Here is a 27,553-nt window from a genome sequence, read left to right as displayed (position 1 = left end):
CTCAATCCTACTGCTCCTTCCTACCAACCGTCTCTAAGATCAGCGCTTTTCCTCTCTGTTCACACAACTAAAACACTAATTTAGGCCCTCATCTCACTCCTCGCTACTGTTTCCTCATCTTTTATGGCCTTGAAAAATGCCATCTTAAATCCATTCAAAACGCTAATACAAAGATCATTCCTAGCTCATCGCTCTAACCATGTCACCCCCCACCCGCCCTTTGTATCCCTCCACTGACTCTCACTGCATCAAACAAAAACTACTTGTCTTTCCTTTGAAGGTCCTCGTGGCTTGCCTCTGATCTAACATCTCTTATAGGATATTGAGCATTTGACTTCTCCCTCAATGCTGCCAGTGATGCCAGAATTCCCTCAAACACCTTTGTACTTTCTCCTGGACTGTTCCTTATGCGTGCTAGAAACTCTCTGTAAAAACCACAACATTACCTTATTGTCCTTCTTCAACTGCCCTCAAAACTCACCTCTAAAGTGATGCCTACAAAACACTGTACAATGACTAGGCAGCTGACATGTTGTGACCACTGCTTATTGTGCTAATCATAATACTCTCATTGTTACCTTGTTCTCCTGTTAGTTTGTCTGTAGGCATCTACTGTCTCTCATCATATATACTTGGACCATGTTTTTTGCTATTAGTGTAAACAGTGCCTAGCACAACAGTAATGCATTGGTGTCTTTGGGTGTGTAAGGTGGCGGTACCCATCTCTTATGAGTACCCCCTTCTGGTCAGGTGTGTCTGCAATCATTTAGTTTACGGTGACCCCTGTCAGTGGTTTCTTGGCTGGAGGGCTGAGTCACTGAAAAACCACCCAAGTCTCTCACACAGTCTGTTTGTGAGCCAGAACAAACCCCTTCCGGGGTATACAGTCTTTACCTTGTCCTGGCCCTGGTATGGGGCCGTACCCCCAGGGCTTCCTCCCTAAAGTCACTGTATTCTTGTGGCCCTCCCTGGACTCAGTCCTTACTCAGTCCCAGCAGCCAGCCAGGAGCTCCTTCACAGCTCCCCTGGTCCCTGCCAGCAGACTGTCTTAGGATCCTCACTGGGACAGGGTTTGGCAGGACCCTGAGGCCTCTAGCAGGGGGCCTCTGGGTCTATTCCACCCCGTCACAGGGTGCTACCATAATAATAATGTTTATAAATAAATAGGAGAAGATGACATCAAGCAGTTATGTTCTTCTTATAATACTTCTTCAAGGTTGAAAAACTCAACGTCCCTGTCAGCTATGTTAGAGGGGCAGCTATCACCTCAAAAGATGGGAAGAGAGCACTCTCGTACTAATGGCAAGCAGCTTTTTGTAATTATTTTCAAAGAAATTATCTGAATCTGTATGGACCTGACCCTGGATGGCAAAGTGGTGACAGTTGCATTCTTAGGAGCAATAGCTGATCTGTTTATCCTTTGGGAAGGAGGCTGTTTTAAGGAACCAGTCTGTACATTTGCTTTTATGATAGTTTTTGCTATGACAGAAGCCAAGTCTGGCAGGAAAGAGAGAGGTAGAATAGTACTGTCAGCTCAGAAACGAGACACAGACGGGCAGGATTTACTACCTCTTCCACAAACAGGTTTGGCAGAACTACTGCAGGCAGCATAACACGTGTATCTGATTATTTATTATTTCTGTTTCCCAAAGGCTTCCGTGAAGGATGGAGGCCCCATTGGAGGGAAGGATGGCTAGACAGGCTACACACATAATAAAAGAGTCCCAGACAGCTTACAGTCTATGCAAGTGATAAAAGACAATGGGTGGATACAACAAAGAATGGAAACTGGGGGAAGGAAGGACAAGGTAGCAGGCTAAAGAGTATTTGAGACTCTCCTTTAAAAGCGTGGGATTCTGAGGGGCAGTGGAGGCCCAGTAACCATGACATGCAGTGGCTATCCACAAAATAAATATTTCACTCACCTTTTTCCTCAGTTCATTGGCCTTCTGATTCACCTTGAATAACTCTTTTCTTTCTTATCTCTTTCAGTCACTGGGCTGTCAATGTGCTTTTCTGACTTGCGATGTGGCAAGTCAAAGGATTGGGGAATAGAGATAGTCAGGGTGGAACCAAGAGTCCTTGTTAGTAATTTTTTTTTAATTAAGGCCAAGTTACAGTAAAACTTGGTAGCAAGTCTTAAGCACAAGTCAATTGTTGTTTCTGCTTATTACTCACAAGAAGAACACCCAGGAGTTCTAAGACTTGTGTATTCTGCTTTTTAGAGAGATGGGGTGTCCAGTGGGCAGGATACAGGATTGGAAATCAGAAGGTTTGTTTTTTTCCCTAGATCTTCCATGGGTTGTGTGACATTGGGCATACCACAAAACCTCCCTGTGCCTTGGTTTCCCCATCTGTAAAATAGGGCTAAAGATACCCACCTTTGGACTACACTTTGAGATCTATGGATTAAAAACATTATATTAATGCTAAGTACTATTCTTTTGCTTTTAGCTTCACTGGGTAGAAAAAAATAATTTAAGATATTTAAAAATAATTAGTTATTGAATAACTTTGTCAAGTAATAAAGGGTACTGGGCAGTGATTCCGAATCATATTCAGTCATTCAGAATATGTTCACGCTCATGGCTGCATCTTTTATTTGTTTCTTTAAAACTGATTTGATATAAGGGGTTTTGAAAGAACTATGGTATTTCCTTCCTCCTCTTGAATGAAGTTTGCCCTCATTTTGGAAATGTGGCAATAAATGGAAAAGTACCGCCAGCTGCATGTATATTGAGATGAGAATCCCTTAATTCTGCTAGTGCTTTACAAGAGCACACTTAGAAGGGGGCATGTTATCTGCCGAAATTGCAGGTCTTAGTCTGCTTTCAAACTTTTCTCAAACAGAATTTCTCTTCCTTCAAGACCATGGGCTTGATCTGGCAATGGGAATTTTGCCTGCATAAAGACTGCAGGATCAGACTGCATATCATTGTGTGAAGGTTATTCTTTAATATATTTATCTCTAGTTGTTTGAACAATAAGATTAAACCTGTAGAACTAATCTTTAGATACAAAAGGAACTTTTGTTGTTGACATATTTACTAGCTGAGCTTTGGTGATTTTGCACATACGTAAGAGGTGGAAAAGGAAAATGATTAAATAATCATTGGCCACTGTTATCTATGTGCAGTCCTATATCACTTGCCATATATTTGAAAATTATTTTCTCTAACACTAAAACTTAAAGTAACTGAAGCTATAAGGCTTAATTTTTCAGAGGTAGCCTCAGATATTACTCCCACATTTTTGTGTCCACAAATATTTGCAGGCACAAAAAAAATTACAGATGTATTTTATAGCACTAAGATGTCTAAGTATCTGAAAATGAGGTGCTTACTTATCTAAGGGCTGTAAAATATGTCTATAGTTATTCATCACCACAACAACATGCAAGTGCAAAGTCAAACTAAATTTGAGACCTTTTTGAAAGTCATGACCTTAATATGCAAGCAAAGTCATGTATTCCAAGCATATTTTTAAAAGCAAATATTTTCAGAACTAATGCAAATGGTTTTTTTTGGGCGGGGGGGGGGGGGAGGGAAAACCACATATACCGTACTGTGTCATTGTTTTATAACATACTGTTTGTGGATGCATATTTCGTTCCACGTTACTTTCTCTTTGTTCATTCATAAATAAGCAAGTTATTTTAAGAAAGGCTTTATAATGTATATGACATTTAGGATATTTCAGCCTACATATTTTCCTTTGTTTTTTAACATACCATATGTTTCTCTCAGTGTACACACCCTATGCTTTCATATCAGACTAAGCATCTCTGAAAGGTTTTGCTAAGCAGCTCTGACATCTTTTTTTCTCTAAGCTGCTGTGCAACATGAGCTGTAAGTTTTGGTTGGATCCATACTAGATCGCCAAGAGAGTTTATTACAGAGAAAACTGCTACCTTTACATCAAAAAGTCTACTGCTTTCTTGGAAAACAGCCCTACCAAAAAATTGTCTGAGACAACTAGAAAGACAACTTCTTTTGAAGAAAAGTAAGCTTCCTACATATATTGCTTTAATGCAATCCTGGTTAGATATAAAAAAAATTGTCTTTTTTATGCAGAAAGACACAGAGAAGTACTTTTCTTGTAATTTCAAAGCTTGGATTTTCTGGACAATATATTATTTTGCTCTCCTTCCTTGAATTCCTTTCCAGAATGTCACTCCTACTACAATTTCTCAATACAAAAGTCAATTACTTTTATTTTTATAACTTTTCAGTGGATCCAAAAGGCACACACACAATGTTCTCCTACAGCGATGGGTTGTTTTTAAGGTTTGTGCACAGTGATTTACCCTAAAAGACAAAAGGGAATACATTGTATGTTTATATCATGCCAGCCATTCTGAAGGATCCCTCATCACTTTACAAATGATGGCCCAGACCTTGCAAATATTGAGGCATGTGCATAACTTCCCTCATGCAAGTTTAGATTTTAAAGACCTGGTGGGTTAATACTCACACATGTAAAGCGATATACATGCTTAAGTGTTTTTGCAAGCTTGTGTGAAGTCATAGGCCACTAACAAGGCTTGTGTGTGTGGAACTCGATTAATGGGAGTTCTTTGAGCGATGTTCCTGCAGTATTGGGTCTCCTATAGATAAAATTAAAAAAAAATAAATCACTGAAATGAAGCTAGTTCAGGGTTTGAGGATGGCAACCGAGACACTGAACACTCCAGTGCCAAAGAAGGAAATAGCACATTTAAAACAAATCACATATTTGAGGTAACACATTTGCAAGCCTTTTCTCCTGGGGGAATTCTGCACCACTGAGCAATCCAGAATTTTGCAGAAATTAATGTTGTGCGTGCAGAATTTCCTTTCTCCCACAGAAATGGGCTGCAGTGCTGCTGGCCGCCACTAGGGGCCGCTGGACCTGGCAGAGCCCAGCTCGCACATAGAAGACACTGCTGGGGGGGAGGGGCTCCAGGCCAATAGGGGCTGCGAGAAAGCTGCGGCCAGCACATCCCTCGGCCCGCGCCGCTTCCTGCAGCCCCCATTGGCCTGGAGCGGCGAACCGCGGCCAGTGGGAGCAGCGATCGGCCGAACCTGTGGACGCGGCAGCTAAACAAACTGGCCCGGCCTGCCAGGGGGCTTACCCTGGTGAGCCGTGTGCCAAAGGTTGCCGATCCCTGAGTTAGACTTTGAGCATGTGAGCAAGAACCAGCCAACAAAGCACCTGAGAGATTATTTCCTACTGCAAAGAAAAGAAATGTCACAACAAACGCAAGTAATTTTTGGATCTAGCCTCCCTTAAAATGAACATATAAACAAAAAGTTTATTTACATTTGATTCAATTCATGTGAGATAGAGAAAAAATAAACTACAGTACTTCTTTTAAGTGTGCTTGGCGGGTGATAGAAAAGGTGTTAAGATGTTAAAAATGGTTGGAGATCCTAAATGAGAATCTAATGGAAAACACATCCTGACTTAATAATGACAAGCCAATAGATTTGAAACCCAAATATTTCAAAATCTCTTTGCCCTGGCTGCCAAAATCAACTCAGGATTCTGTGTTCCCTTTGCAATAACTGATGTCATCACAGTAGAGAACTTGGATTCTCAACTCTGATTTGACTCTGGCAGAGGAAATCAGAACCTTGAATTCAGGTCTTGGAAGGTAAGTGAAGACGGGTGATGAATTTTCAACTATGTATTTTCAAAATGTATTGGTAATTTTTAAGTCAACACGTATGTTATGTTAGGGCCTGACAGAGGCATTCAGGCGCTGGGAGTGCAGAGCTGAACGGCAGCTCTGGGAAGGAGAGAGGAATTCTGTCTGTGGATGATACAGCCTGCTCTCAACCCTGTACACCTGCCCTGCTCTGTTGGCCAGTATGCATGAGAAGAGGATAGCCCTGTCTCTTCCTCTGCCCCCCTCTTTTGGAGTGCATAGTGCCTCTTTGGGTGCACCGAGAGTGCAGTGCCTAAACACAGGGACTTCCATTGTTTCTACTTCTGAGACGGGGAGCACAATGGGCAGCGGAAGTCTGCTTGTGCCATCCTCACATGTGCATTCACACAAGGGCTAATTACAGGTTTTGCTATTTGTAACCCACTGGTTAATGTGTGTCACTTGTCCCACTCTGTACCTGATCCACAGAGGATGTGAATCTGTTACAGCCCCAACCTACGGAGCTTGGCTCTTTAGCTCAAGCTGCAAAGACTCACGCTTTTAGCCCTGGAGGTCCCCAGGGCCAGCCAAGACAACAGCAATCACACTATTTTAAAACGTTTCCTGTCCAATTGAAAGGCACGCAGCCACCAAGCCATCCCCAACTATCTCCACAGGCCTTTCTAGTCGCCTGGACTGCTGGCTATGTTTGGGTGTGGAGTCAGCATGCCACCAACCTTAACAAACACTTTAATACCAGTTCTCTAGGTAACTGGAAAAATCTAGAGATTAAATTGAATGGAAGGGACTAAGTTGCTGTTGTAAACACTGAACATAGCAATCTTACTCTCTCCAAACTGCTGTACATGAAATGTGAACTGCGTCTCATCATAATGATTCAGCATAATTAGACCAGCACTCTTTTCCAGCCCAGCAGTGTCTCATCAGCAGCCACAGCTTTTTGAAAGGTCTAATGAACTTAAAGGATGGAAGTGGCTAGTTGCCAGCACTAGCAGAGGTTTGGATGCAATGCAATGTCAAGTGGGAAACAGCAAAGCTGATGGCCCTGCAGACCTGGGAATAGATTGTGTCCATCTAGCCACACATTCCTTTGAAGAGCTATGTTCTGGAGGGGTTTGATAGCAGCTCTTTGAATTGTCTCTGCCAGTGGCTAAGGAGAATGATGAATTTGGATGTACTCCTACGTTAGTGAGAGTAGGAGTACTCTCCTGCAATTTGACTGTCATGACATTCTCAGATGAATGCAAAGGAGAGTAGCTTTTTTACAGTATAAAATAACTGAAGACTATGTCATCAGTTAGCAGAACTGGTCAGCACACTGCTCCACCAATTAATTTGTTCTCAATGGTTACCACAGGGGCCAGAGCTCAGCCATGCCTTTTAAGCTGTGAACAGCATTGTGGTTGGTGCAGTAGTGCACTGCCCCAGAAGTTTCTCAGGGCATTGGGGGAGCACACCTGCTGCTACACCCCTTCAGTGGGTGCTGCATAATGTCCTTTCCAAAGCCAGCCAGCTCTGGGTATTTAATGAGAATGGGCACAGCCTGCATATGGTACTGAAGAAGACATATCCACAAGCACATGTTGCCAACCCAGTGTCACATGATAAGCAGTACCAGGACAAACAGTGCCATGATCAGATTTCTAAGCAGAAAGGTCCACAATGAGATACTATGGACCTCAGGTCAATATGGAGCAGTCTGTTCCATATTTAAACTAACCATGTCCCTAGTTAGCTCATGCTAAAATGACAGAATCAATATTCCCTTCCCCCACAGCTATTCAGTGAATACAGAGAAAATAGCATGATGGCTTCTTTTATATGCTTAGTAGGTTTCATACAGTTATGAAATGGTCCAGGGTTCTTGTATCAGTATTTCATATCTTATACTAAATACGTTTGTAACCCTAGGCCAACTATTCCAGTCTTGTTTGCAGTGAGCAAGCAATGATAAAGCCTTTCAAAAGAATTTATGGGAGACCATAAATAAATAATGTGCGGAGCATGCTAGACAATTAGTAAACCTCCTTCAATATCCCTGTTAAAAAGAAGGACGAGTCTTCCAGAGGTCTGAGTCATCCATACCCTGAAAGGCTTGTTTGCACCTGCAGAATGTTACTTTTGGAATCACTATCCAGCAGGTCCAACAACAGCTCTTTTCCTGTTAAATGAACGTGGTTAACTTGAATTTTTTTGTACTGGCGGATTTTTTAACTGGTGCTCGGAGAGACGCTTTTCCACTATATGACTTTTTTTAAAAAAAGCCAGTAAAAATATTCGATAAGGGTTTTTCTGTTTCCATGCTAATGTCCATAAAGGCCTTCTCAGCAAGGGAGAGAGGACAGATCTGAGAGCAGCATTGCTAAAAAATGTGTCTGTCCCCACCCCCACCCCTAACCACACACTCAATCTTGCTTGCCAGCCTCCTAAGCAGCAATGAGGTAAGGTCTCCCAACTTCAGGAACTGCAGAACAACTCCAGGGAACCTCCCCACCTCCAGCTTCCCCACCAGGTTCCCATTGCTTCCTGGCACACTACCAGGGTCTGGGGAGTGAGGAATCTGGTAGGTATACCCTCCCCCACCCCTTAGCTTTCATCTCTCCCCAGCTTGGTGCAGGAGCCTGGAGAGGGAAGATGGGGACCACTATGGCAATCCTCCCAGCTGCTCTCGCTTCCTGGCTCAGTGCCGGGGTCCTGGGAAAAGGAGACACCGTCCTGGCTCCAAATGGAGAAACAGCAGCAGCTCTTTACTGGGGAAGAGCGAGCATGTGAGCTCCCCCCCACATCCCCAGTGCTGCCTGAGAATGTGGTCAGTAGAACAGCACATGACATAGGAAGTACAAAGGCCATTCAACAAAGCCATGAAACGGGGCTGTACACAAAGGGCTGTCAAATACACAAAGTAAACACACTGGGCCAGATTCTCAGCTGGTATAAATCAGCCCAGCTCCCTGGAAGTCAACAGAACCACACTGATTTACAACAGCGGACGATCTGAACCAATTCAAACAATTTTTCCCTTTAACTTCTTTCATTTACAGTCCTTTTAGTTGCAAACACCTATAGTAAGCATAACATTTTCAAAAAGAGGTGTGATTTTCAAAGTGTCAATGTCCCTATAACTAAAGAGCAGCCAGTAAAGTTTTCTGCAAGTTTTCCAGTAAGATTATTTATCATTTTACTGCAATGGCAATGAAATGTTACAAAATTGTCACTAGCAAACCCTGGGTTTCCGATAAAAAGAGGCGTGTTAAATATAACCAGATTGAATGTGGCTGTATGTCACGTCAGGCAACAATTTTTTATGTATTCTAAAATATGCTTACAAAAGAATGTTAAAAATGTCTGTTGGTTGTGGGGGTTTTGTTTGTTTTAATACAGAAACCTTATTCATTCTAAACCAGAGGTGGGCAAACTACGGCCCGCGGACACATCCGGCCCGCGGGACCCTCCTGCCTGGCCCCCGAGCTCCTGGCCCGGGAGGCTAGCCCCCGGGCCCTCCCCCACAGTCTCACCCTGCCGCCGGCGCAATGCTCTGGGTGTCTGGGCAGCGCATCTGCAGAGCCGGGGCCTGACCCCGTGCTCTGTACTGTGCAGTGGTGTGCCTGGCTCCAGCCGGGAGGCGTGGCTGTGGCGCTGCCAGCCACCGGTGCTCCAGGCAGCGCAGTAACGGGGCAGGGGGCAGGTGGGGTTGGATAGAGGGCAGGGGAGTTCAGGGTGGTGGTTAGGGGGCAGGGATGTGGATGGGGTCGGGGTGGTCAGGGGGCGGGGAATGGGGGGGGGTTGAATGGGTGCAGGGGTCCCGGTGGGCAGTCAGGAAGGAGGGGGGGGTTGGATGGGGCAGCAGGGGGCAGTCAGGGGCAGGGGTTCTGGGGGCAGTCAGGGAGAAGGGGTGGTTGGATGGGGCAGGGGTCTTGGGGGGGTGGCAGTCAGGAATGAGAGGAGGGGTTGGATGGGGCGGCGGGGGGCAGTCAGGGGTGGGGGTTCCGGGGGCAGTCAGGAGACAGGGAGCAGGGGTGTGTGGATGGTACAGGTGTCCCGGGGGGGCCATCAGGGAACAGGGCGGGTTGGATGGGGCAGGAGTCCCGGGGTGGGGGGGCTGTCAGGGGGCGAGAAGCAGGGGGGGCGGGGGCCAGGCCATGCCTGGCTGTTTGGGGAGGCACAGCCTCCCGTAACTGGCCCTCCATACAATATCTGAAACTCGATGCGGCCCTCAGGCCAAAAAGTTTGCCCACCTGTTCTAAACCTAGGAGAAATCAGCTCTTTAGTCGATTTGGACCACAGTACTACATCTGATCTGGTCACATACACCTAAACTTTGGCCAGTAGGTGATTTGGGTCTCAGGTCTTTCTATACTCGGCCAAACACCACCACAAAGTCCAAATAGCACTGAACTGGGGAAGTTCACATTCAGATATAGACTTGGACCTACTCTGTACTTCAACAAATCTGGTCATGAAAATCTCTAGTTACTTTTTTAGAGTCAATATCAAACATACACAGATTCAAAACGTGCAACAATTCCATTAGACTTCCTGTTACCTTACCAGAGAAATCTCAATGAGAAACCAGACTGTGGCCAGTAGGGTATTCATGGTCATATTTTCATCTTGCTCTGGTATAAGAAATGATTTTGAAAAATTCTCCCATATTGCACAGTGTCCTAACCCCTTTGGACTTTCTTTTAAATAGGTTTGTAGATCAGAGCATGGCTCTTCCATGGGGTTGCCAATTTTGGTTGGACATATTCCTGGAGATTTAATCATGACATAATCTTTAATTAAAGATGAATCTTTAATTCCTGGAGACTCCAGGCCAATCCTGGAGGGTTGGCAACCCTACACTTCCAGTACCCTGGCCATTACAAAAAGCTTCACTATTTCTTATTAAGGCTCCATTCCTGCAGTTGCCTCTGTGTGGGTGGACTCCTGGGCTTATGACGACCCAGTTTCAGGATCAGGGCCTAATGGTCAGATCCTCAAAGGTATTTCACTGGAGTTAGGCACCTAAAATACAGTTGAGGACCTGGGCCTAAGTCATTATCAGTGACCACCAGGAAAGCGAGTGTTTGGAACTAGAAAAGAAAATACCACTTCACTATGTAACTTTTCATTAGCACAGCTAGGACGCTGCTCCAGACTGAACTTGCAGAATATCTCGCATGGCTTCCATTAAGTCAAAAAGATATGATCAGCTCAAATGATTTTGAAACATTACTTTGCTGATATCATTCCCTGTTTCCCTCTGAGTAGTAGTAGAGGTTTCATTTCTCATTTTTTGTTGCAACATTTCATTTCTATTAAACTGCATCTGCATGTATACAATGCTTCTGCTTTGACAAACAGATTACTAAACTGTACAAAGGAACAAATGAAAGGAATGTGTTACTGCTAGAAGTCATCTTCATTGTTTCAAAGAGAAGTATACCTTTCAAGACCATAAAAAACCCCTCTCTGAATTCAAATGAGCTTAGACAACTATATAAAGTATCAGAAGTCTTACCAGGCACTTTTGAAGGACATGATTTTTTCTCCAAGTCTCCGTCTTTACTTCTGGATTCAGGAGATTTTGTGACTTTTTCCTGCTTTTCCACGTTACTGTTTGCATTAGTTACATTTTGCAAAACAGGCTTTCTAGGCAATGGAGGTTTTGTGCTAAGCTGTTCAGAGGACTTTGTTTTAGATTTTATGTTGTCATTCACAGAGCCATTGATATTTACATCAGCTGTTTTTTTGATCTGTGCCTTTTCACCTTTTAGAAGTGATGCCAATCCCTCTTTTTCTAAATTAATTTCTGCACTGTATCTTTTAAACCCCTTCGACTCTGGTGAAGAGCTGTCTCTGTAGTTCAAGGACAGTGAAGTGGATCTAAGCTTTACTTGAAAAGGACTTTTATCTTCACTGCCTGGTTGGCACTGGGATACCACTGGAATTGCATCAATGGCCTGAGAAACATAGCCAGCCACCATTGTGTCTGCTGCTTTGCCCGTGACCTCAGAGTCAGAATCTGCCAGCGACACCTGCTTTTTAATGCTATTTTTTTCCTCCTGTAGATCCAAACCCACCTGCACATCCTCTTTCAACTTCTGATTTCTTGAAGAGAGCTTGGTTTTTGACAGGGGTAATTTGGTATTTAATGGACTTTCACATTCTGAGTTTTCTTTCAGGTGGAGGCTGCCAGCCCCTGGTCTCTCCCGTGCCGATGACACTGAAAATTTTCGCAAGGTGCTGAGTTCATTGGCAGCTTTCTCCGTTTTTTCCCCCAAAATTGCCTCCCTGTGTCCCAGGGACTGATTGTTTTCCTTGTTAGATGCAGCTAGTTCTTGAGTGGGCGTAGTTTGCTCCAGAGACCAGGAAGCAGATGACCCCAGCTGTGATGACAAAGCAGGCTGTGGGATATCAGAGGAAACACAGGGTGAGTCTGTGAGCTGAGAAGACCCTTCAGGTAACTGCTTGCTGGAAGCTGGCAATGCTGCAGACTCCTTTGTTTCCTTATTACAGGAAGTTTCCATGGGTATCTGACCATCCTTCTGTACATTTTTTTCTGGCCCTCCCAAACAAGAAAAACTGCCAGTATTGGTTGAAGTATACTCTTCAGACAGCAGGTTATTCACTGAAGACCCATTAAGAAACTGTTTATTTTCTTGATTTAAAGTATTAACTGACACATCACATACGTTCCCGGTGGACACACTTAGTGTTCCAGGGGGCTCTTTTTCCCTTTGTGCTTCTCTATCTGGAGGGGGATACAGGGTGATTACGTTTTCTTTAGGCTCTAAAGAAGAAGGATAATCTGACTCAGAATGTGTTAATTCCAGTGTAGTTTGGCAGCCGTCAGGATTATTCTCATGTAACGAGGCTTCCTGTACAATGGAAGACTCAGAAGTGAACTGCCGTGTTGGAGGCCTTTCGTCTCTGTGTCTCGAGCCATGGGGAAAGTCTTTAGGCATTTCAGGTCTCTGCCAGGAGGCCACGTCACTTGTCACAGCTGTGCTGTGTGTCAATTTCTGATGGCTGGTGGTGAAGACTTCACATGTCAAGTCTGTCAGCATCTCTCTTTCATCGTGCTCCTCTTCTTCTGGGGTGCAGCTCAAGTCATTCAGAGACTCTGAGTGGGTCCGCTACAAAGAGCAAACAATTATTAAGATTGTATTATTTCTTTAAAACTTCACACACTTTCATTTATTGTTTAGACTGTGGCAGAGCCCACAGTCTGGCAACTGCTTTCCAAACAGAGAGGAAAACAGTCCCTGTCTTGAACACACATAGCTAATTAGTTTATATTTATGTACTATATGCTGATTTCATCGTATTATGCTTGGCAAGCTGTATTACATACATGTGTAATAATTTTCTAACCAAACTATCAAGAAATCAAATTAAGACGTCATTTCCTGCCCCTACATAATTAACCTCTTTGATGCCTTTGTATCTGTAGCCAATATCCAGCAAAGCTGGAGCTGTAGGACTCTGAAGACAAGTTTTTGGGGCCGGATTCACTAGTGCAATTTGGCTACATTGTGGTGCTCCAGTGGCAAAGAGCAGCTCCATCATGCTATTACACATCACACAAACCCTTCTTTTTAAGACCTGACCTTGGAATGGCAAGTCTATGCAAAGGGACTAATAAAAGTATTAAATACGATAATGTACGGCAGATGGTCTTATCTTTAGTCAAATTGTGACACACCCTTCCAATCTTTTGTAGCTTCTGTTTTCTTTCAAGAGTTAAAAATATTTCACGAAAGCTTATAAAGCATCTATTTATTTGGGAGGTCTTTTGATAACACATGAGGTAAGCTTTTGTAAATATGTACTTAGAATTGGCTGAATATACAGGATTATTTCAAAGCATTTTATTAACCTGTGGAATATGCATTTTCATACAGTGCCATTGTTATCTTACTGAACCACTGTAGTCTATTGTGTAAATCCATATTTTAGATGTAGGTACTAATCTGAGGAATACAAAGCTTGCATTCTAAAGTGACTCATGTCTCATCCTACTCCCAGTTTTGCAAACAACAAAGTTACCATGCTAATTCAGTATAAAATGTAGTCTATGCCAAATAAAGGTCCAGGAATATAAAAACAGGATGTAGATCAGGACAGAAGTACTCCGGCAAAATTGTACGAGGAAAAAATTACTAGTGGAAAGATCTATTAAACAGTGCAAAAGCTTTCCAAGGGAAATCATGGAGGCTCTATCACTTTGGTTATTTAAGACAGGACTGGACAAAGCAATAGTGAATATACTTTGGCAACACTCCTGCACTGGCAGAAAGGAATGGATTAGATAGCCTTTTCCACTGCTGCTTTTCATGCTTCTCTGATACAGCCTGCATTGTCACTATGCATAGCTCAAGACTGCTTTCCCAAGCACAAAAGTTGCTCACTGGTTTTGAAAAAATAACAAATCCTCTTGACATCATAGTTGGGGGGAAATTATATTTATGTCTTTAAACAAGACAATTTTTTTAATAAGAGGTTCAAAATATCCAGACACACTAATGCAAATAATGTATTAAGAGCCTGTACAATTTTAATAAAAAAAAAAAAAAATCAAGATTTGAGACAAAGTTAGAAAAATGTATTCTAAAATGGCTGTCTTTTTTACTCAGAAACACTTCACTGAGATACAAAAAATGTTTTTTTGGGAGGGCATATTTTTTGCTCAATTTTCCACCTTTGCTGGTGAAGCCACATACGGATAAAGTGATCGGATAGTTGTGTAAGGGGGATTAGAATGCACGATGTTCCCAGGAACCAGAACTTGGCTCCAACTCTTGGCCATGTGATCTCTTATTTATGTGACTTTAGAAAGTTAAAAATGTCCCAGTTGCCTTGGGGATTTTTTTAAAGCCCAATAACAAAATTCTTTCTAAGGGTCAGATTTGACAGATCAAATTTCCATCCAGAAAAATATGTTACAATCAAGTTATGCTCTGGTTTTTAAAAAATGAGTAACAAATGCTAGTAGAGGCTCAACTTTATCATCACTGTTAAACACTGAAATAACACCTCATGGTAACTTTAAGAAGAAATGAAATGTAGTCATAAATTCTTATATCAAGAGAATTAACAAGTAATCCCCTCTCGCAGCGTGCAGCTTATACATTGCTCTTAGGGGTTCTATTCCAGATGCATACACAATGCTTAAACATTAGTGATTAGAAAGCAAGGAAATATCCACTCACAGCTCTGGCACTACTTAATAAATGCTTATAGAGGCAGAAATAAGAATGGCAAGTCAAGTAAGAATGTGTAGTTTAAAGTCAGTGCTGAGTTCTCTGTTTATTTTTACAATTACCGAAGGAAGTCTTCTCATTTTACTAGATCTCTGGTTCCGTGGTTTTATTAAAAGCTTGTGTTTAGCAGCAGAATTATCTAAGCAAGTGGAGAATTCAGGCGGAGTGTCAAAATCAGCTGCAGGCGAGATGCTGCTGTCAGATGTTCGGGGAGATATAGTTTTAGCACTTGCATGCCTAGGGAATAGTTGGCCTTCTGTAGAGCGGGGCCTAGAAGAAGGACCTGAAGTGACCTAAAAAAAAAAAAAAATCCCAAAGATAACATCAAACAATGAAACCAAGCAATGAAAATAGGAATTTTACAGAGAAAAAACTTGTTTACTGGGGTTTTGGGTTTTTTTACTTTTATTTCAGTTGCACTGCAATTACTAGCTTTTGCGCATGAAATACTGTGATAGCAGTTTTGCATTTTAACAGCTAGAAGATTGCAATATCCAGTCTATTGGAAAAGAATGTGTCACCGTTAAATAGCAGACCTAAAACAAATGAAAAAAGTGTCAACACATCTGAGAAAGGAAATTAGGAAAAACTTCAAAGGCCAATCCTCCTGAGACAGCTCCCTTTCTGACTCCTACCCACAAACCTACAGGGCTAGAACCCTTCTGCCTTCCAGTCATACAGGCCACATCTCCTTCCAATCCTACAACCTCTCTTTAAGAAAACAATGTCAAAGGTTGGTGTCCCCAATATTTAACCTACTTGCATGTTTATTTCCATTTGGAAAATCTGTGAAGTTTTTAACCACAAACGGAATATTTCATTCCTCCCCACCCCACCCCAAAATAAAATATCATGGCTTGCTCGCAGCCTGGAACTTCCAACCAGTACAACAATCCATCCAGAAATAATACCCTTGGTATCTTTAGGATATGGTACTTTCCTGCCAGAGGAGTTCAACTTTTCAGCCTTCCATAAATGTAATGTGTAAATCCCAAGGTTTATGCATAATTCTCAATTCCCACTCAGGTATGAAATTAGGATTATCTTACAAAATGAATTTTTAAAAGTGATTTTTCTCTTTCAATAATTAAATTCTTCAAAATAAGAAAGAAAAAAAAAGGATATTGCCAAGGTATCAGTCATAACTTTAAAATGATCTCTTATCACTGTTTATAGTAGTCCTGTGGCAGTTTGAAACTCAAATATATTCCCTTATTGCAGTTTTTCCCTTCATGTTGCTTTGTGCTGCTATCCAAGTACTGTGGGGCTGCTGACAGATATAGATATTTTCTCTCAAATAAGAGCCGTGAAATATTTATTTTGCTTATGGAGAAAAATCAACATTTGTATCCAATGTGCCAAAAAACTGCTTTATGCACTGCAGCCAAACACGTATTCTTTTGTATATAAAGGATCTGTTCCTGCTCCTATTGAAATCAATGGAAAAACTCCCACAGACTTCAGTGAAAGCTGGATCTCTAATCATTCTATATTTAAAGAAAGGGGGGGGGGGGCAGATAACTCAATCATGCCAGCTAAGGGATGTTTTAACTAATTTGGACTGAAGTTTTCTCTACGATATCTGCAATTTGCTATTCAAACATGACTAATGTATAACAATGATACATGGGTACGTTACACATTAGTACCTTACGGTGAATACATTGACATTTCAGCTCCTTGATAAAGGCAAAGCATTTGCTCGCCTGAAGGACTGACATGAATGCCCGATGCCCACCCTCCCCACCCCTTTCTCCCTGATCACTTGGAGCTCAGACTTTAGGTAATACGAACACTGATCATTAGATTAGAAAACTAAAGAACACAGTTTCTGTCGCTTCACTTAAAATACAGCATTCAAATTGAGTTTCAGATGTATATTTGCTGCAGAGATTGTACGTCAGGTTATGGCTGGCCTTGTGCATGTGTACAAGAGGGGGAGAAGGTTGAGAAAGCCCTTCCCAAGCAGTGCACGCTGGTAGGGGACAACCATCATTCAGCTGGCTGCACTGGTGAGAACAGGGCATGTGGCCATTGCAGGGGAGCCAGCCCCAGAGCGGGGGTATCCAGTGGAGGTAAGGCCACGACGCCATCTTCCCCCTTCAAACCAACAAAGCTGTGCTGTTGTGGATGGGGAGAGGAGGACTCTGGCTACATCTTTTTCAAGGTGTAGCAGGTCGTGCTGCCCAGCATGTGCCCTCCCATAGCCCAGGAGGGAGGTCTTGCACTGTCACTGGGGTGATGTGTCTCCTCCCCTCTCCTAAAGAAGCCCAATCTCTTAGAAGCTGTAGCTAAAGCTTGCCCTGGCAGGAATGCATTCGCACCGTGCCGCTTTCTGGGTATATCCTGAATTGGCAAAAACACATTTACAAAGAATTTACACCTGTTTTCAGAAAAAAAAAAGTGCTATTTCCTTTTTTTCTAAAATGGGTTAAAATTTCACTTTGCTCAGTAACAAGGAGCATTTCAAATAGTTTTATGTGAAATATATAGTGAAGAGGAAAAGATGCCAGCAGCCTGTGTCATCTCAATGGGATTTAAAAGTATATTTTGCATGATTATCACATAACTGTCAATTTAGAACTGGCCAGGTTTTTTATTTTTCCTTTGCAATTCCCTCCCCCACATCTCAAAAATGCTCCTCACTTTACCCCCCGCATTGCATCCACCATAATGCAGCTGAGGAGGACTAATTGAGACTCTTCAGAACCTGTCAAAACCACTTTTCAATCAACCAGAATGATTTAGTGCTGATTGAAGAAAGGCATCTATTCACTTCTCCTCAAGGACTGCAGACGTCGCTACAGAAGAATTCCCAGCTCATGCTGTGTCAGGTAGAGAGATACCGACTAAATACTGAACCCAGGTCTCCCAAGTAGCAACGCTAATCACTATTACCAGGCCAAGTGTTACTGCACCAATGTAAGAGAATGGGGTGGTTCTGTAGTCAAAGCAGGGGACTGGGACTCAGAGGATCTGGGTTTTATTCATGGCTGTGCAACAGACTTCCTCTGTTTGGGCACCTCATTTAGCTCTCTTTGCCTCAGTTTCCTCATCTGTAAAATGAGGATAATGATACCAGTCTCACAGGCTAAGTTTATCTATGTGTTTGGCAGCTAAATTCATTCATGTTTGTAAAGTGCTTTGAGATTTTGAGATGGGTGATATACCAGAAGGGGTCTTTAATTATTAATTATCATCACCACCACCACCATTACTATTATTATCCCTCAGTATTACAGCATGGGGAATTCTTTTAAAACAAATAGCCTTCACAACATACAAGATCTTTAAGCATAAAAAGGGGAAAGCCACTGTCTAAAATTCATGCCCAGGAGTCACTAATAAATCCTGACCATGAACTAACACCATAGATTAGGGCAGTCGGGAATTTTGTTAAATCCTCTGCAGAATTCCTGTGTTTTAGGTGTTCAAATGCACTTGTTTGTTCTCTTTTTGACTTTTTATCATTATCATCAAGAATTATTTGGCATTAGAGAATTCTGTTGATAAAGAATTGTAACTTTTTATGTTAGCAGGACAAGCATTAAAAAAAGCAAACAGGTATAACATATACAAAAGGTTGTTCTTGCAGCAAACAGACAACAAAGTAACATATTTATGCCTTAAATTTCCTTAAAAGATTCATATATATGTGGCTTGCTTCTTAATATATTTGGTGGAAGTTACCTGTTCTTCTTCTTCACTGCCTGTTCCAGCTAAACTCAAAGAGCTAGGGTGCTTGTGAGAGTCAGAGAACTGTGGGATGGAATGAGGAAGAGATTCAGTAAAAGATGACAAATGAGATGGTTACTAACAGAAAACATCTACACATAGCACACACAGACACTGACGATCTAAGCTACAGTCCAGTACTGCTACCAAGTTCTAAGAATTAGAGAGGACCTTGCAAACATAAAACATAAGAGACGCAGGAAAAGAATGAAGGCTTCATTAAATACTGCATAGCAAAATTACGTTTTAAAAATAATTACAAATTCTTGAAAGTTTCTTCTTCCCAGGCTGGAGGACACAGTGTTAAGAGTGAGAGAGCTCTGCTTTTATTGACTGATTCCGAAGAGACTACTGATTTTTCAGCTCTCTTTCTCTGGATTGCTACAGTGGCTGGCTACAATAACCCAATACACATAACTGGTACATAACCACAATCAAAAGAGGAGAGGGACACAAACATTCCTCCAGGAGTTACTGCAGCTGACAATCTATCACCAATATGGTTTTATGCATACATGTTTGAAGAAGTCCAACCAGTTCTGATGAAGAGAGATAAAACTTGATGAAGGACAGCAAACTAAGTCATTTATCCTGCCCTTTCACACAAAAAAAGGATGCTCAAATAGGAAAGTCTGGTCCAGTAAGTGTTGACATTGTCAATATCACAATCTACTCACCCTTGTTGCTGTGCTGGAACTTAGAATTTCATGTAGCAAAGATATTTCTGGAGGACTCTTGGGTAACCCATCATCTTCAGAGCTAGTCCCAGCATCATCTATCCGCTTTGCATGAATTCCAAATGGAGGAGGAGGCCCCAGTTTCATGCTATGTTGGAGTTTCAACTGCAATATGACATGGAAGTACATTTTGAATGTTTTTTCCCACATTATTTGACTCTGTCCACTCCAATGATTTATTTTGATTTTAACTCTACACAACAAGATACAACTTAATGAGCCAGAGCATAGAGCACCTCCATTTCAGGTTCTCCCTGGGTACCAAACAGCTCATATACCTTATCACTCTAATTTAGATTGAATCAAGATATTGTAATGTTGTTGGATTAACAAATTATGCACTAATGCAGGGTTTCTCAAAGTTCATTGCACCATGACCCCCTTCTGACAACAAAAATTACTTCATGACCCCAGGAGGGGGGACCGAAGCGTGAGACCGCCCAAGCTCCACTGTCCCGGGGGGGTGGAGGACAAAGTCCGAGCCCCACCGCTCCGGGCCGGGGGGCCAAAGCTGAAGCTCAAGGGCTTCAGCCCCTAGTGGGGGGCCTGTAACCTGAGCCCTGCTGCCCAGGGCTGAAGCCCTGGGCAGTGGGGCTCGGACTTCAGCCCCGGGTCCCAGCAAGTCTAAGCCAGTCCTCGTGACCCCGACCCACAGTTTGAGAACCACCGCCCTAATGTAATTATTGTTATTTAGCAGAAACCAAATGTTCAGTTATAGACAATTCTAAAAAGTAAAGTTTGAAAGAAACTCAATTTCTAATATTTTAAAAGAACGTCTTGTGTTACCTGCAAAGCTCTAATCCGATCGGAAACATTTTCCTGAGAAAACACTCGTACGGGCCTAGCAGGCTCTTGCACAGGCTCAGGAATGAAAATGCTGTCATGTGATAACGCTCTGCTTCCCATAATACCTGTGTGGGTCCTAGGATAATATAATAAGCTAGTGAACATGTATACGTTTGTTTTTTTAATCCTTTTACCGGATACTTAATTCTTAGATTAACTAAAGAGGATCTTGTAAATGGAGATATCAGATAAATGTTGCATATCATTCATTATGCCTGAAATTCTAAATTGCTGATTGAAAACAACGGTCACAACATTCAGATAAACCTGTGTAGTAGCTTAAAAAGAAAACAACTTAAAAGCAGTGACATCTGTAATGCTGATAAAACAGACTACTAAAATCCTGCACGTGAAACCCTACAGAATTTAATAGATTATAATTTCTATAGTGGGTTTTTCTTTAAGAATCCTACATTTCATAAAGAATTATATCCCTCCTATAGAATTATATAGGATTCCGAACAAAAGAAAAAAAAACACTATGGAAAGGATATTGTCCTCTATTAAATTTTAAGTGTTTTTAGAATAGCCTCTACAGAACCCTCCTAGTTTCTTCTCTATTAAAACTATAAGGTAATAATTTTTACACACATCTGTGTGCACTACTTATTCCCTTTTACACTCCTGAGTCCCGATAAGGTTCTCCATGTACAGATTGCCCCTCCACCCGCCTGTACTAACATCTTCACTGATCTGTTTCCTTCTGGGGAAAGCCATGGCATGGGGGGCAGGAGAGAAAAGAGGGGAATCCTGGTGACACAACTCCAGTAGAGTTGGGGAGGGAAGGGCTGCCACATTGGCTATATAGGACAAGTTTCTAGACTCCCATGGATCCCCTAGGATCTGCTAGGATAGACTCACCTGTGCAGAACCAATTGCAATACTGGAACCTATGAATGCAATGCTGCTAGTCTCAGTGGAACTTGTGAACTACAGTTTTCATGGACACTGCTTGTGGGCTTGTAGAGGAGATGTGAGAATTCTTCTCTCTTAACGTAGGGACCCTTAATATTCGCATTTTACTTCTGATTTTTGAGGGGAGTAGCAAGTAACTGCTTCTACAAATGTTGCACCGGGTGAATCAAATGCCTTGTTTCTTCCAGGGAACTGTAGGGCAGTTCCATGGGTCTCACAGGTAAGGCTCTGTCCTGGTAAGTTTCATTGCATGGCAGGGTAGTAGCACTGGCTGACTGGCAACCCTGCCAATAACATCCAAAATACTGGAAATTGTGTACCTGCCTCTGTTTAACTGATGGGGTTATTATTTATTTGTACTACCACAGTGCCTAGAGATCTGAAATGTGTGCGCACAGATTTGCTTCTTTCCACCTCTTTCTTTTTAAATAAAGCAAACAAAAGAATATAGCAAATCTTAATGTGACATTTTGGGACTCTCACAGCTATTAGTTTCTCTATGGCATTGGAATCTTGAAGAGATTATAAAAAAACAACACTACTACCAGTAAATAAAAAAATTATGTAGCCCTGAAACTGAGATACAGCCAGAGGGACATAAGGGAACACAAACATGAACAAAGAGTGAAATTTTCCTTGCAGTGGTAGCTATAAATATATTTGATAAAACAATAGGTGGAAAGAGATTATCTGTATTCGAGCTGCAGAAGGAAGGAAAGCCTGCTGCATGTGCCCAATACATTAAAGACACTACAAGAACAGTTTATCTAAGTGAAAATGTGATCTCTGTAATGCAGCCAAGGTCAGAGAGAAATCTATAGCAATTTGCTAAGTAAGTGCCAGTCAGGGGCATTACAGCTCCTTTATGCATCTATATTTTACAAGACTAAAACAACAACTAGAGAAGCACGTTGTATGAGCACATGTATCCTTGTTTTCTAATTGCTCCATCTTCTTTCTGGAAATGTAAACCTTCTAGATGGGCGCTGGAGGTTTACAAATGTCCCAAAAAATTGTTTGAGAGAGAATTCATTTTCCTTTCTTTCAGAGTATTTTATTGCCTTTGTTTTTATATAAAAAAAAACAGTTTAACAAAAACAGAGCATGTGAACAAGGTCAGAGGGCTATACACATACTGCAACATGATAAGGCTGAGTTACAGAGCATGTAGGGAAGGTCTGACCATTACTGTTCTTAAGGATTTGTGTTGAGCAAGAATGCAACAACTCTGCTGTACCTATTGCTGCCGGTTTAGATACTCTGGGGTAACACCCAGGCCTTCACATTAAAGACGAAGCAGGAGTAATGTTACTACTGCCAATACTACAAAATGTGAATTATTTTATTAAAAGATTATTTGGTTGTGTGGCGCTGCCTAGTGGCAATACTGTCTAATGTCACCTTAATGGACAGTACATTTTGGAAGGTTTGATCTCCAGCACCTATCCACACTTGCAAAAATAGCATCTTTTTTCCTCTGGTATGTAATCTCTGGAATAACCAGAATTTTGTTCATGAGGAAATACTGTCCATTAAAACAAAAACTTTCTTTCTGAGCAGCCAACCCTACTCAAGGCAGTGCATTGCAATGAATAATGGGCCTTTCCCTCTGTCTGTATATTAAATCAAATGTTTTAATTTTATACCATATGCATCATATGGCTTACATGTTGCAGATTAAAAATTAGGGGAAACTTTTCAAAAGCGCCTAAGTGATTTAGGAGTCTATGTCCCATTTTCAAAACGGACTTTGGGTCAGATTTTCAACAACATTTACATTCCTAAAGATGCAGAAAGAAGCTCTAGTGAGATTTTCAGAAGTACCTAGGCATATTAGGCACCTAGCTCTCATTAGTTTCAATGGCATTTAGATGCCTAACCTGTTTAGACACTTTTGAAAATTCCACTAGGTGCCTCTCTCTATCTTGAAGAACACAAATACCTTTGAAAATCTGTTCCATAGGAGCTGAAATTCCATTGACTTTCAATGAGATTGAGGTACCTACATTCCTGACAGTCAGTTTTGAAAATGGGACCTAGGCACTTTTGAAAACTTTATAATGAAGTTTATTTCTCCTCAGATGAGATATTAGTAACTGTTGCACCTAGATCACATTTACTTGCAATTTCCCCATTACAATCAGTATTTTCCTAAAGAAAGTGAGGTGCCTGAGAATGTGGCTTTTTGAGTAACAGTTGGAGGTAAGCACTTGGATATTTAATCCATAAACATCATTCTGTCTTTTGGAAAAGCAATTCCTTGTTTGTGAATAAAAGTAAGACTTACTCAAGTTCATCTTCAGAATCATAGTCAATGTGCATGGACTCTGGGACTGTGACATCACTAGCTGACTGGCATGGTTTCAGAGTGATGCTCCCTGAAGATGGTAAGGTCTCTTTCCTTTTCCTTTTCCCAAAGAACTTTTTGAAAGATTTGAACTTTGACTTTTTCTTTCCTAAATAAATAAATATTAAGGAGAGTCTGTATGATAGTTTTAAAATGCTAAGAAAAAAGTCATAATTCTCTATGAAATTCCATTAGATTTCTTCATAAGAAATTTTTCTTGGAAGAAGCAACCTGGCCCACTATGGGTTTTTGTTGTTTTTTTGGTTTTTTGTATTAACAGGTCTCAAGTCTAAATTGATTGCAAGGTATTATTAATTATTAATATTATCTGGCGGAATGCTTTGTGATGCCTATGGCATGTTAGAAATAACCTATAATACAGGAAATAGGATCTTTTCTAATACTGTTTCTACCTGCCTTTTCAGATAAGATTTAATAGAATTAGACCATGAAGAAAAACCACAGTGTTAACTGACTGGGATGCAGAGATGAAATTACAGTTTGGAAACTCAATGTTGTAATTTAGCAAACTAAACAGTTAAGATCTGGACAGTCTTGTTTCCAAATGGCAAAACTAATTTAAATGCAAAAATGTCACATTTAGGTGGAAAATGCAGTGTCAGGAGGCTAATGCTTTTAATAATATCAGTTTTATAACAAATCCAAAATATTTTAAATGGTAATTATGTAATTCATTGGTTCTCAGAATATTAAAATAGGAATCAAGGAAAAATGTGATGCTGTGCTGCTCAGAGGGGCAGGAGCTTAAATAGGGATAATTGCAATTTTCTCATGATAAAAATTAGCATTTTACCCAAAGCAATCCAACAACAACAACAAAAACCCAAACACTCGCAGCAGTGTCTTTCAGGGACATCATGCAAACTAATACAGAATGGGCACACATTTTGAACAGCAGAGATTATAACAAAGTCACCAGAGATAAAGGGCCAAAAATCAGACATGCTGCAGGTCCACTGAAGTGAAAAGAATTATGCCACTTACACCACATCTAAATTTCACTCTAAGAAAGTGTTTTAATTTAAGCATCTGAAAATGTCCCAAAATTATAACTCAGAGAGAGACCGTGAGCGCATTCCCTAAATAAATAGAATCACTACTGTGAGAAGCCCAAATGGTACTGAAACTCAAGAATTCTTAAGAGTAAATGAATACTTTTCATATACACATGGAAAGTAGGCACTCTACCTGAATTGTCCTCACCACATCCTTCAGCCTCTCGCAATTTAGTATCCATTATCCTTGTGGAACTCATGTGATAGTCACTAATATAAGGGGGGGAAAAGGTGTTTATTAATTTCAAAGAAAAGTTAGTTTACAATAATCAAATGACCATTTTAAACTGACACACCTAAATGTATACATCCAGAATGATAAAAATAAGTCATAGGGCAAAGTGCTTTAGGTAATATTGGAATGAATTCCATAGGATGTTGCAACTTCATAAGACAACCTCCAATCCTGCTCCCATTTCATTCTATGAGAGTTCTGTCACTGGCCTCAGTTGACAGAAAATGAGGTCCCAAATTTTCCATAGTGTGTGAACCATCTCTTCAGAGAGAATTTACTTCATGTACTATCTCCCTTCCTATTTGCAATTGTGTCTCTGCCTTCCTCACCCAGTAGGGATCTCATAACCTCTCTGTAACTAGAGCATCTGTTTACATGGAAAAATACTATTAGAAAAGTATACTGAATGTAGTTTTATTTTATTTCAATTAAATTTAAACGAAGGGATTGTGGCCCAGTGTTGTATAGTTTCTCTTTTTTGACAAATCCACAAAAGGGTGACAGCTTTTTTAAAATTAATTTACTCACCAGGACTATGTAGAAATATAAGTCAAAAATAAAATAAAGAACATCTTATCACAGTTCATTATATGCGTAATGATTTCCTTTAAAAAATAGTAAGAACATTCCTAAATCATAGTTCTGTCCATAAAAAAAAAAAAAAATCTAATTACTAAACATTTTCTAAAGAAATACATGTCCCAGGCTTGGTGACAAAACATAAATATTTACAATTTAAAATTCAATTTCAGAGCAGTTGTGCTCTTTTTTCCTCATCATCTGGAGGTTGGCTTTGTTTGCCAAAACCATCAGTACATGGTAGACATGGTATAAAATATCAGAGGGGTAGCCGTGTTAGTCTGTATCCACAAAAACAACGAGGAATCTGGTGGCACCGGACTCCTCGTTGTTTTTATGGTATAAAATAGTAGATACCATTGATTGTGACTCAAATACCATGAAAAATATTCAGACACCATGGGGGGAGGAGGGGCCATATCAGAACCTACATAGAAAAGCTAACATCATGGCTGTCATGGACCACTAAAATAAGAGATAGCTTCAATACTAGGCCAATAATTCCAAGGACTTAGAGAAATGGAAATGTAAGATTGATTGTTCCAGCCTGAAACATGACGCATTGCCTGAAACATCAGTGGGCTTTTGAGCCAAACTATGACAAACCACTATACTGCCTGACACTACCACATCACCAAAGTCACCGCCGTCACAGAATAACATGAATGCTTCCCCTGGCATATTCAGAATCTACATTCTACATCAATCAGGCCAGCAAAATTCATTGAAAATAAACCCTTCCAGAATCAATCTCAGATTTTTTTTTAAATTGTCATTATTTAGCATAATTAATAATCAATAAAGGTAAACACTGAGGAGATAGTGGGCTCAACACATGCAAATGAGGGAAGGGAGTGCCTCAGGTTAGTCAGCAAGTACAGTAACTTGCCTGATTAAGGAATGCAGTGAAGCAGCAAGGCCAGGGGTCTTGTCCAAAGATCCTATCTGCCCCTTCACATGGGGCAGGGGTGGAAGAAGAGGAAAGAGAGACAGAACTATGAGGAAGCAGAATGGCCAACCCTGAGCACATGGGACCGGAACCTCCCCTGGGAGCGGACTATGAAACTCCTCAAATCTCCTCAGCAGGCAGTCAGCAGCAGTGATGGAGCAGCTGGAGACAGGGGGAACCAGCCAGAGAAGTCCCTCCTGATGCCCAATCCCACAGAGGATTCCCACACCATGTCTACTCCCAACCAACTGAGGCAGCAGCTTTCCCACTCCCAGGAGCAGCCTATGCAAGGCCCAGCTCTCCCTAGGAGGCAGAGAACATTTTAACTGATGTCAAGCATGTTGGATACTGGGGCCTCCTCCCAGGGAGTGGTCTAGGAAAGGCAGCAACATGGGGTGCCACCTTCAGTACCTGCGGAGCCCTGCTGACATCACCAGCTGTTGACTTTGGGTGGCATTTATTAGGTTTCTGGGTTTTGGCTTGAGTGTATGTGCGGGCGGTGCCAGTGACTAAACCATACAGGAGAGGCTAGGCTATATATATATATATATATATATATAGTTCAATCACTGGCACCACCCCCACAAACATATATATATATCACACACACACACACACACACACACACATATATGAAAATACCCAGTGGTTTGTGATGAATAATTGATTAGATACCATACACATTAATCTATGTTATAGCTCTCCAGCTCTGGGGTGCCAGAAAAACCTCAGCCTCACCTTGTGATATTATAACGCTAAGGACAGGCATAGACTCAAATCAATGCCTCCATATCCTAACTCCAGACCCTATTTACACTCGGTAGAATCAATAGACAGTGTGAGCTCTTTGGATCCTGTAGTCCCTCAGATCCTCAGCTGGTGCAAACTGGCATAGCTCCATTCACTTTGATTTACGCGAGCTGAAGATCAGGCACATTATAGAGCCTAAACATCCTATAGAGTATAGACGACTCATTATCTGAATATTTGGAAGTCATTCTGTCAACTAAAATTTTGGATGATAAACCAGTTTGGTAACAAATACTCACATACATAGAGATGTTTATGACGAAGCTGTTTAAAAGTTTCAGATTAGCAAATTTAAAGTAGCATTTTCCAGTCTACAAGTGAGCTAATTATCAAAGCTCAGACATTAGGAATTTATCTCCTAGAGTGATCAGAAAAAAAAATTAGACATCAAAAAATGTCAGAAAGGGTCACTTGGAAAGTTTATAA

The 27,553-nt window shown here is 41.3% G+C and overlaps 1 protein-coding gene across 1 annotated transcript in view; it reads right to left on the bottom strand.

Moving 5' to 3' along the window:
* The window catches only part of KIAA1211L (KIAA1211 like), a 37,572-nt gene extending 12,812 nt beyond the window's left edge, over positions 1 to 24,760 (bottom strand). Inside the window, exons 1-7 of the mRNA XM_024213228.1 lie at positions 24,688 to 24,760; positions 23,419 to 23,587; positions 20,157 to 20,292; positions 19,311 to 19,475; positions 18,589 to 18,657; positions 14,961 to 15,191; positions 11,154 to 12,771 (exon numbers count right to left, since the gene is read on the bottom strand). Coding sequence (XP_024068996.1) covers positions 11,154 to 12,771; positions 14,961 to 15,191; positions 18,589 to 18,657; positions 19,311 to 19,475; positions 20,157 to 20,292; positions 23,419 to 23,587; positions 24,688 to 24,754 — 2,455 coding nt within the window. The 5' untranslated portion in view covers positions 24,755 to 24,760. The remainder of the gene's footprint in view (positions 1 to 11,153; positions 12,772 to 14,960; positions 15,192 to 18,588; positions 18,658 to 19,310; positions 19,476 to 20,156; positions 20,293 to 23,418; positions 23,588 to 24,687) is intronic.
* Between the last annotated feature and the right edge of the window lie 2,793 nt (positions 24,761 to 27,553).

Source organism: Terrapene carolina, unplaced genomic scaffold (assembly GCF_002925995.2).
Source record: "Terrapene carolina triunguis isolate 2854851 unplaced genomic scaffold, T_m_triunguis-2.0 Scaffold21, whole genome shotgun sequence".
Lineage (NCBI taxonomy): Eukaryota > Metazoa > Chordata > Testudines > Emydidae > Terrapene > Terrapene triunguis.
Note: the sequence above shows the minus strand (reverse complement) of the source record. Positions and strands in the feature narration are given on the sequence as shown.